We start from the raw sequence: 12,161 nt of genomic DNA on the forward strand, positions 1-12,161 counted from the left end.
GATTCAGGAGTACCTGAGTTCAAATCCAGCCTCAGACACTTGACACTTACTAGCTGTGTGACCCTGGGCAAGTCACTTAACCCCCATTGCCCCACCAAAAAAAAAAAAAAGCTTTATTCAGTCTAACGACCTGGAGTGAGTATGGAGAAGTATACTATGAGCACCTTCACTATATCCAGGAGATAGATCAGATCAGCCTATACTTGGAATGCAGCAGTCATTTTGCTGTTGCAAAAATAAAATCAGCACATTTTTATATAACTAGATAACCTCTAAAATTCCTGAGTGAAGGGGTAAGTAGCTGGAAGGCCCAAGCATTAGAAAAGAAAAAATGTAAAAAGAAATTGGCCTCATTTATGGCAGTAAGCCTTGAAATGGTTTATTTTGTTAAATGATTGCAGTGACTTGTTGACAGGTTTTATTCCTTAAAGTTTAAACAAAACTTTAGGAATGTTCTCCAAACTTTCTGTTTATTATCTAAATGTTATATAAGTTCTCTAGACCTAAGTATACCCTACTGGGATAAATAATTTAATTTTGGAAATGTATACATGCTCCATTACTTTAATGAATTTTTATTATTTTTTGCTTATATGTTTAATGATAATCTAAAATTTGTAAACAATACACTATACTATTTAATAATGTGCTATTGGCCCACGTGTATATGTATATGCATAGGTGAATATGTAAAAATCATTGTAGTACTGAAGGTTTTTTGTTTGTTTTTTTGGTGAGGCAATTGGGGTTAAGTGACTTGCTTAGAGTCACACAGTTAGTAAGTGTCTGAGGCCAGATTTGAACTCAGGTCCTCCTGACTTCAGGGCCAGTACACTATCCACTGCACCACCTAGCTACCCCAATACTTCGGTTTTCTAATCTGTATAATAAAGGTGAGAGAAAAGACCGCATTTGGACTCTTCTCAGAGCCTTAAAGGTAGAGAGTGAGTCTGGTTTCAGGCCCTACAGCTTTGTTGCCCAAACCTCCCAACAGGGGGCCGCTCCAGTGCCTTATGCCTGAGCATGGCCTGGAAGGAGGCCTGTGTTTTGTGAGAGCCAAACTAAGCTGGGAGTTCACCTTGAGGCACCCGAGGTGATCCCCATGGGACCCCAATGTTCAAACCCCGACTTGAGTTTTGTTTCTTGACAAGTTATATATGGTTATATGTGTTAACACAGCACTGTTCTGGTAAGGAATGAAGACATTCTTGCCCAGAATCAGGTTAAGGCCTAGTACTGCAATCTGATTGGTCGACCAATGCAATCTGATTGGTTTGTTAATGGGGCAGTCTGATTGGTCAGCTGTTACAATCTGATTGGTCCTTAGAGTTACCATATATGGGAGGTTGGTACTATATGCTGTGATTGGTTGTTTTTGTAATGCCGTATGTAAATGGAAACTGTAATGTGATTGGTCCAGAGGGAACTTTGAGGGGTGTAAATAGAGGTGAGGGACCTCACTTCATTGCATTCTCTTGACACATTCAGAAGAGTGCCCATCTTTGTGAAGATGAATAAAGAAGCCTTCACCCACTGACTGCTGCCTGCTTGGATTCTTTGAGTGATGACCTGCTAGCAACACTAGGACTGCACAACACTATTTGAGTGGTTAGCTGCGTTTCTGACAAAGGGCTTAGACTGGTTTCTGAGGTCCCTATACAATAAATTGACAACTTAAATTATGGATTCATATTTTAGAAATGAAAATGGTAGTTTAGAAATAGGAAAAATAAAAGACAAAAATAGAGGAAATACATTTTGACATATCTAGTAAAATTAGAAAATTAAATATTTCTTTGAATATTTGTGTTTGAGGGAGGATTATAAAAGTTTATATATATGTGTGTGTGTATATATATATATGTATATATTTATATGTATATACATGTGTATATATTTATATGTTGTAACCCTTTGATTTTTATTATTTTTTGGTTGTTGTTTTATTTGTTTTTTGTGTGAGGCAATTGGGGTTAAGTGACTTGCCCAGGCTCACACAGCTAGTAAGTGTCAAGTGTCTGAGGCCAGATTTGAACTCTGGTCCTCCTGAATCCAGGGGACTCTTCTTACTGTAGCAAGGAAATCTTCTGCCTATTTAATTCATATTACGTTTATCATTAATTTTTCAGGAGCTTTCAAGTTGTGGATGGAATAAAAAAGAGAAGTATAGTTCTGCACCAAACGCAGTTGCCTTCACAAGAAGATTTAATCATGTAAGTCTTCCCTAAAATGGTAATACTCTTCAAAAATGTGATTCTTTAAGTGTAAGTTTTCATTAAGAAGTGTTTGTTGAACTTTCTCCTAAAGTAAACATTGTCAAAGTGGTGTCTTCTTTTTACAGAATGTGCTATTCTAGCATCACCGCATTCAAAGGGATTTGTTAGAAAAATTGAAATTGATGATCTGTTACAGAACCTAAAATTTTATAGAAGACAAAAATGTCTTGTTTCTGTTTTCTTCTTTAGTTATAATTCTGGATACACAAAGCTCAAATATTATCTGAGTCTCAAGAATATTAAAAGATCTTATTCATTTTAATACATAAATATTAGAATTGGATGGGACATTAGTCACACAACTAGTTAATTCAAGGATTGGAACTAGAATTTGTGCCTTTTAATTTAATCGCCCATTTACATTTTCTTCTCCTCACAGCTGAGGAGAAACTGAAGCCCTTCCAAAAAATCTCCCTCCTGTGGGAAGGAGCCTAGAACACCAGTCCACTCAGACTCTCAGGCCCACTGGTCCCTGTGGTGCTGAACCAGGCCTTCCACTTTGGGAGTGGACATTGTTCTTCATACTGCAGAGATGAGTCAGCAGTAAAATGGAGAACTACCAGGTCTTACTATCAATCAGCCTTGTGACTATGGCCTGCAGACCTCAAACTAATACTTTTGGCCTGCCTTGCCAACCTAAAGAGCCCTGGGCCTTGATTCCACCCTGCTGCTGAACCCTTAGAACTTCTTAGATTATTGCTACCCACCCTTCAGCCAAATTCTCCTTTCTGTGTTGTTTCACTCCAGTTAGAATATGAGTTTCTTGAGAACAGAAACTGTCTCACTTTTTGGTTTGTATCTCCATTGCTTGGCATATAGTAAGTACTTAATAGAATTTTTTTTTCATTCAGTAAATATGTGTCTAAAATGTGCTTGATACATACATACATACTATTAGGATTGTGGTAAAGTTCGTGCTTTAGGTAACACAGTTACAGCAAGATCTTCTATGCTTCCTTGGCTGGGGATTCAAGGCAGAAATGTCTTATACAGAATTTCAGAATACATCAGGTATTAATTAGATTATGCCAGTATCATGTTAAATTTTGTTTTGAGTAAAAATCAAAATTTACTATAATATCAAAAAACCAGCCCCCCCCCCCAGTTATATGTAGTGTTTCATTTCAGTAGCCAAACACATAGTAGCCAGCTACATGGTGCAGTAGAGAGACCTCTGGGTCTGGAGTTAAGAACACCCGAGTTCAAATCCAGCCTTAGACACCCTATGCCAAGTCACTTAACCTCTCTTTGTCATTTTGAGGATTAAATGAGATAATATTTGTGAGGAGCTTAGCACAGTGTCTGGCACATAATAATTCTTCTACATCTCACTTCTTATTAAGCCGGAGTAAACAGGACTCATGTTAACGTATGGTGGCGTAGTGGACGGAGTGTCCCAATCTGAGTTCAAATCTGGCCTCAGACACTTAGTAGATGTGTGACCCTGGGCAAGTCACTTCACCTTAAAACTAGGAACTCTGCTAAGAGGCAAATTTAAATTCAATGTAAGGAAAACCCTTCTAGAAGAACAATGCAAAGTTCCAGTGAGCTGCTTTTGGAATTCATCACTTCCTCCTTATTGGAGGTCTTTGACAGCAGACTGGATGACTACTAGTTGATGAAGTAGAAGAGGGGATTTCTTGGTCAGTTATGGGTTGAAACCTAATGAATGCTAAAATCTCTTCCAGCTTTGAGATGCTCTAATTCTTCAGTATATCATGTTTTAATTATGATTTACAGTTGACAGCTTATATATACACATTATCTTATTTGACTAAAGGTAGTTAAGTAGCACTTAACTACACTATAGTGGACCTGTAGTCAGAAAGATCTGAGTTCAAATTCAGCCTCTTTGAGCAAATCAATTAATTCCTCTCCATCTCAGTTTCTTTCTCTGTAAAATCAGGATAATAATAGAACCTTCCTCCTAGGGTTGTTATGAGAATAAAATGAGGTAATATTTATAAGGCACTTTGTGAACCCTGAAGTGCTATATAAATGCTAGCTACTATTATTATTGCTTCTAAAAAGGAAGATCATGTGGTACATTGGAAAGAGCACTGGCTGTAGAATCTGAGGATATAGATTCAGTCTCACCTTAAAAACTCTCTTCATAACCTTGGGGAAATCACTTAACCTACTGTGCCTCCAGTTTCTTCATTTGTAAAATGAGTGGGCTGGACTGAATGTGACCCAAGTTTGGTAAATCTATGACTCTGAAGTAGGTAACACAGAAAGGATTCAAACCCAGGCCTTCTGACCTCAAACAGGTACAGGGCTTTTTATATTAGGTCATACCATTATTTAGGAATTAGATTAGTCTTTGGGATTTAATTTTACGTGGGTTGAATAAAGAGCCTTTCCCTTCACTTATCCTTGTTTTTGTTTTAGGTAAGCTTTTGGGTGGTTCGAGAGATCCTTCATGCACAGACATTAAAAATCAGAGCAGAAGTTTTGAGTCATTATATTAAAACTGCGAAGGTAAGGAATCTTTTTTTTTCTGCTTTGGGGCTTACATGACTGACACTTTATTTTTTATTTATTTATTTTTATTTTTTTGGCAGGGCAATGAGGGTTAGGTGGTTTGCCCAGGGTCACACAGCTAGTAAGTGTCAAGTGTCTGAGACTGGATTTGAACTCAGGTCTTCCTGAATCCAGGGCCAGTGCTTCATCTACTGCGCCACCTCGCTGCCCCCACATGACATTTTCCTTATATTTGAGTTGAATCTTTGAAATGTTTCTAGATGGCTCTTTTTGTTTACTGATTAGGCCATATTGCCTACCTTGATTGTTGTTCGTGGTGAATTGGAAAGAGCACTGGACTTGGAGACCTTGAGGCATCATCAGTTTCCTAATATGAAAAATAGGGGGTTGGACCATATGATTTCTAAGGTCTCCTCTACCTCTAATATTTTAAGGTGATGTCTAATGCAAATTCATGTTTCCTAAATCAGATTCTTTGACTTCTTTTTTGTTAATCTTATTTTTACAGTTGATATGTTTATTGTCTTTTTTCCCCCCTAATCTTTTGATGTGTATTTTAACAGAAGAAACTTCATGATAACTTCTAGGCTCTGCTTTAATTGCCAACTGCTAATTGTAGAGATGTTTTATTTCCTCCTGAAATGTAGTATCTGTGTGTCTTGAGGCCCAAAGTGGGAGTGTACTAGACTACTATCACAACAGATCCCTAGCCTACTATATGGCTCCTGTCTACTTTCTGGATTCTTCCTTCTCCCTTCCCAGCTACTGAAAAATATATTTATGAGAGTGTGTGTAGTGCTGCTATGAATATTTTAGTATAACATGACCTTTCTTTATTCCTTTGAACTCCTTGGAATACATGCCTATCGGTTGACTATTTAGATCAAAGCATAGGGACCTTTTTAGTCATTTTATTAGCATAATAAAAATTGCTTTCTAGAATGGTTGGACCAATTCGCAGTTCAACCAACAATCAGCTCTTCCAACATTTCCCATTTTTTTGTCAGCTTTGCCGCTTTGTTAGGTGTGAAATGAAACCACAAAGCAGTTTTGATTTGCATTTTTCTTATTATTAACCATTTTGGAACACTACTTTACATGTGGTGGGGGGGGGGTTGTTTTGGGGAGGGGGGTGGTGAGGCAGTTGGGGTTAAGTGACTTGCCCAGGGTCACACAGCTAGTAAGTGTTAAGTGTCTGAGGCCGGATTTGAACTCAGGTCCTCCTGACTCCAGGGCCAGTGCTCTATCCACTGCGCCACCTAGCCACCCCTATATGGTTTTGGTTTTTTTTTTAATAGTTGGAGATTCTTCTTTTGAGAATTTTGTTCATACCCTTGAGTCAGAGAACCTAGATTCAAGTACATTCTGTTATTTTATGTGTAATTTCCTGAAAATAACTTACCTCCTGGTCCTCAGTTTCCTCATCTCTAAAATGAAAGGGTTGGACTAAACAGCCTTTAAGACGCCTTCCGACTTAAAACGTATGATTCTATGATCCTTTGAGAACAGGCCAGATCTTTCTTTCAGCCCTCCTACACTGTCCTGGGCTAGAAAAATGAAACACAGTGATTTTTGTTGTTGCTGCTGTTATTCTGCTTAGAATTTGATTCAAGGGTTTTTTTTTGTTTGTTTGTTTTTTAAGTTTTATAGGGGTTGGGTTGGGAGAGCTCAACAGAAATGCTTAATTTCCTCTGTAGCCAAAATTCGAAGGAAAGCAGGACACTGGGGGTGGGATTTACAGCAAGCTTCTTTGATATAAAGGTCTCATTTTTCAAAATGTAGGGAACTGAGTCATTTATAAAAAAAAATAAGAGCCATTCCCCAACTTATAAGTGGTTAAAGGCCAAGAACAGTCAGTTTTTCAGACGAAGAAATCAAAAGTATCAATAGTTATATGAAAATTTGCTCTAAATTTCTAATAATTAGAGAAATGTACATTAAAACAAGTCTGAGGTACCAACTTATACTTACCAGATTGACTACCATGACTGAAAAGAAAAATGGCAAATGCTAGAAGGGATATGGAAAAATAGGAACTCTGTTGCACAGTTGGTGGAGTTGTTGAATGGGTCTATCCATATTGAAAAAAATATTTGGAACTGTAAGCTATTATCTGTCTCGCCAGTCTATAAACTCCTGGTTGGCTGGAACTTCCTATCTGTGAGGGGTTTTTTAAAAGATCCCCCAGGTTCGTTAAGCCTTGTGTGGGCTAATCTATAGGGGCCTGCCTCCTCCCCAACTGCTTCTCCCAAGAAATAAGATTAAACAGCCTCCTTTCAATTAAAAGCAAAAAGAATAGGGGTTATTGCTAACAAATTTAGAAATAAGGGCAAAGAACAAGTAGGATATGCGACCTGTAACCTCAGCTGCTTTGCCTTTAACTTTCTCTATCCCCCTGTGTCTCTCACCCTGTGAATGTGGCTGGCCACTGCTGCCACAGCCTATGCTTCCTCTCTCAGTTGCTCCCTCTCCTCTGCTCTACGTTCCCCTCTTGTCTAGCTCACCTGTGTCTCCTTTACTCCCCTTCCCTCTGTCTTCCTTCACCACCACCACCCCATCCCCGCTTGTCTACCCCCCCAGAATAAAAAAACTTTCACAGGAAACTTGGAGCCAACCGCCCACATACTCCAAGCTAATTTGTTGGCACCCCCAAGGGCCACACCCAAGGCTGGCTGGGGCAGGAGTTTCCGTGCACACCCTTGCTTGGCAGAGCAAGGTGACGCTTGGGTTTTCTGTGCATACTCCCGGCTGGGTGGAGGGACCTGGGGCATGCTGGGGTTTTTGTGCATACCCCTGCTGGGCGAAGGAGGCCAGGGCATGATGCACCCGAGGCTTGCGTGCTAGGGTGCAGGGGCAGAGGGAGCTGTGCGGGGTGCCCCTGAGGCTTTCTAATTTTAGCCAAAGATGGGGGTCCCCAAATTAATTCTTACAGAACTATGCCTAAATAAATTGTGCATATCCCTTGACTCAGCAATACAACCATTAGGTCTGTATTCCAAAGAGATCAAAGTAAAAGAGAAAGGATCCATATATGAAAAATATTTATAACAGTTCAGTTTGTGATGGTGAAGACTTGTAAACAACCATTTGGTTGAACAAGTTCTGGTATATGATTATAATGGAATACCATTGTGCTATAAGGAATGATGAAGTAGATGACTTCAGAAAATCCTGGGAAGACCTTTATGAACTAATACAAAATAAAGTAAGAAGAATTAGGAGAACATTGTTCACAGTAACAGCAATACAGTATTGTATAATGACAGTTAACTGTAATAGACTTAGCTACTCTCATCCACACATTGATCCATGATAATTGCAAAAGACTCATGATGGAGCAGCTAGGTGGCACAGTGGATAAAGCACCGGCCCTGGATTCAGGAGGACCTGAGTTTGAATCCGGCCTCAGACACTTGACATTTACTAGCTGTGTGACTCTGGGCAAGTCACTTAACCTTCATTGCCCTGCAAAAAAAAAAGGGAAAAAAAAGACTCATGATGAAAAAGACTGTCCACCTCCAGACAGAGATATGATGAACTCAGAGTGTAGATTGAAGCATAATTTCTTTCACTTTCTTTTTCTTTTTTTCCCACAACATGACTAATGTAGAAAGACTTTGAATGACTTTATATGTATAATGGGTGTTGTACTTTTTTGCCTTCTCAATGGGTTGGGGAGGGAAAGGAAGAAGAAAGGTATGCTTTTCTTCAGAGAAATTGGCTGCTTTGCAAACCAGCCACATAGTAACAACAACAAAAATAATAATAAAAGATAGAATTTATGCTTTAAATTTGCAAAACCTTTTATGGTAGGTTATTTCATTTGATTCTCACAGTAGTCCTGGGAAGACACTAGACAATAGATAGAGCACTGGGCTTGTAAATCAGAAAGATTCATTTTCCTAAGTTCAAATCAGGCCTCAGACACTTACTAGGTGTGGGCAAGTCACTTAAACCTATTTACCTCAGTTCCTCATATGTAAAATGAGTTGGAGAAGGAAATGGCAAGCCACTCTAATACCTTTACCAAGAAAACTCCAAGTGGGGTCACAAAGAGTCAGACATGACCAAAACGACTAAACAACATCATCTGTCCAATTCTCTCGGTTTAAATAGCTACAGGGTTTGGGGGGAAAAGATAATGAGTTTAGTTTTGGACATAATGAGATCAGGATGCCTATAGGATATCCAGTTGGAGATGCAAGATTGGAAGGCCAGCAAAGAGTTTAAGGCCGAATAAGTAGATTCTAGAATCATCAGCATAAAAGTAATAATTAAATCCAGAAAACTTGGTAGCATCTTTCCCCTCCTCTTAGTTGAAATAAAAACCACCATCCTGGTTCAAGTCTTTCATTACCTAGCCCAGACCTTAGACAACCTTCTAATTTGTCTCCCCACTTCAGGTCTTTCCCCACTCCTTTCCATTCTCCATGTAGCTGCACATGATTTTCCTTACAGGTAGGTTTGACCATGTTACCTCTTAATTCAATAAATTCCACTGGCTCCCAATTACTTCCAGGATCAAATATAAAGTTTTGACATTTTTAACAATAACTTGGCAATTGGATATGTGGGCTGGGTGAAGCGAGGAGCATAACTCTGAAGTAGTGACTTTGGGTGGCTGGTAAGATGGTGGTTTTCTTGACCACAATAAGGATCCTGAACTTTTCCTTGACAGAAAAATTCATGGGTTGTTTGTTTTTTGTTTTTTGTTTTTTAATTTTATACCATGAATTCCATAACAATTACAAATTATGTAGAGCCACCACAATCTCCAGAGAATCAAAATTATGGGTGACTCAAAGAGCAACAGAGATTCCTGTTATGGACAGAATGTAAGGCTGATATTGTTTGTCCTTCATTCTCAAAGAGGATCATGACTTCAGGAGGTGATGTCATGACCTATAGTAAATGGTTTTAAGCGAGGGAGGGCTGTGCAGGTCACCAGCTTCACTCTATCCTCTAGAGCCATCTGGGTCCAGTGGCAAGAAATTATCAGGATGACTGGAGATGGCCCCAGATGTTTTAAGGCAATTGAGGTCAAGCAACTTAATAAATGCTTATTCCCTTCCATATATGGAGTTAGCTGAGACAGATCTCTTAGGTGATGCATAAGGCAGTAGAATATATGCTTACCAAAGGTGTCTTAGAGAATTGACTAGAGGCCTAAGAGGTTAAGGAAGCATTTAACTGTTTGGGGTGGGCAGTTCTTACTGGCTGTAGGCTGGGCTCTCTTCTCCCTCTCTGCTATTTCACTTGGTAAATTGCATCAGCTCCCGAGGATTTAATTTTCTCAAAAATGGCAGTGATTCACAAATCTGCTTATTTAGCCCTCAGCCGTCTGCTGACCTCTCCTTGAATCTCCAAATGCCTCTTAGACATCTCAGACTGGATGTCATATAGGCATCTTAATCTTATCATGTCTAAAACTAAAGTTAGTCTCTTTTTCCCCAAAATCCTCCCCTCTTCTTAATTTCTCTTATTGTTGAGAGTACTACCATCCTCGTAGTCACTCAGGTTTACAAACTAGGTGACATTTCTGGACTCCTTGTTCTTCTCACTCCCCAATCTTATCTTTTTTCAAATCCTGTTGATTTTGTCTTTAATCTCTCATATATGTGCCCTTTTCTAGACAACACCCTGGTGTAGGTCTTCATCACTTCAGAGCTGTATAATTGCAATAGCCCCTTTGTCTCCCTATCATAAGTCTCTACTCATTCCAGTCAATCCTCCCCTCACCTGTGAAATTGATCTTCCTAATGTGTGGGTCTGACCATGTCACTTCTCTACAGTCATTGGCTCCCTGTTATCTCCTTGATGAAATTAAAAACCCTCTCTTTGGTATTCAAAGCCCTTCATAACCTTTTCATAAACACACCATAGTCTTCTTATACCTTTTCTTCCTTCCCAACATACTCTGTGGGCCAGTGACACTGGCCTCCTTGCTCTTCCTCCATCAGGATACTCTTGTCTCTCAGGCCTAGGCATTTTCTCTAGACATCCCTCATACTTGAAATGTTCCCCTTCCTCTTCTCTATTACCCATATTCCCTTGTTTCATTCAAGTCCCAGCTAAAATCCTACCATCTATAGGAAGCTCTTCCTGATCCCCCTTAATTCTAATTTCCCTCAGTTGATTATTTCCTGCTTACCTTGTGCATAGTCTTTTTGTACATTGTTGTTTATGTGTTGTCTCCCCCATTAGACTTTGAGTTCCATGGGAGGAAGGATTATCTTTTACCTTTGTTTTTATTACCAGCATTTCGCACGATTCTTGATACAGATTAGATACTTAATGAAGTCAGGCCCTCTTGGCTTCCAGGCCAATTCTCTTGTCTTGCTATAGCCTCCTCTCTCTCTAGATTGAGAAAATAGAATTTAAATCAGTAAATTCTACTGAGCACTCATAATTGGGGAAACAATTGAAACTAGATCTTCCACAAAGAAAGACCTATTTGTTTCATATGGTTTAAAAATTCACTCACCTACCTTTTGAGATCTTTATCAGTTTTCTGACTTCTATCCTTATTTCGGTATAATACTTAGAATATTATATTATCAGGTAATTAAATATTGTATCAACTGCTAAGAGTTATTTAAAATTAAATTTTTATTATGAACATGTCAACATATATTCCAGTTTACAAATAACAAAAAAGAGGATGTTATATGATCTAGTGAATTTCTGTTACAGTTTTTTTAAGCTATTTATTAAATTTAATATAGTGACAGAATTGCCCTTTTTGTTTGTACCTTCCTTCAATTCTTAAAAATTTTCTATGTATTTCTTTGTTTAGTGACTCTTAATTGTTTATGGGTATGCTATGTTTAATCCCATGGCCTTTTTTTTGTCCACTATGAAAATGGGAAGCTTTACAATTTTAAACTACAAAGCTTATGATACTTGTCTAAAGGATCTTTTTATGTGTGTAATTAAAAATGGTTTTACTGATGCCATTTATTTTTCAATTCTATCTTTTTTTTTATTTTTCAGAAATTGTATGAATTAAATAACCTCCATGCACTTATGGCAGTGGTGTCTGGTTTACAAAGTGCCCCCATCTTCAGACTAACTAAACATGGGCAGTGAGTATTTTTTACACAACTATACTTAATTTCTTCGATGATCTGTGATTTAATTAGCCTGCTTGCTCCTTCCACTGATCAGTTCTTGGCTTAATAGATGGTCTTTGAGATGTTTGTTTGCCCTACAATTTCATTATTCTGTGGCTTACCTAGTGATTAAGCTCTGGTCTTCTGCTACATAACATAGGCCCTTGGAAATAGACAAATGAATGACTTCTACCTGAAACTCTTCTCACTTAACAGGACTTTATCGAGCTTGTGCTCTAATAAATCTGGAGAGTCAAGGCATGCCTTTACCCCACGATCAGCCCTTGGG

General features: G+C 38.6%; 1 protein-coding gene across 1 annotated transcript in view; it reads left to right on the forward strand.

Moving 5' to 3' along the window:
* Positions 1 to 12,161, forward strand: part of RALGPS2 (Ral GEF with PH domain and SH3 binding motif 2) — a 240,984-nt gene that overhangs the window by 118,412 nt on the left and 110,411 nt on the right. Inside the window, 3 exon segments of the mRNA XM_044001135.1 lie at positions 2,130 to 2,213; positions 4,668 to 4,757; positions 11,754 to 11,838. Of these exon segments, the coding sequence (XP_043857070.1) occupies positions 2,130 to 2,213; positions 4,668 to 4,757; positions 11,754 to 11,838 (259 nt within the window).

This window comes from Dromiciops gliroides, chromosome 4, assembly GCF_019393635.1.
Source record: "Dromiciops gliroides isolate mDroGli1 chromosome 4, mDroGli1.pri, whole genome shotgun sequence".
Taxonomy (NCBI): domain Eukaryota; kingdom Metazoa; phylum Chordata; class Mammalia; order Microbiotheria; family Microbiotheriidae; genus Dromiciops; species Dromiciops gliroides.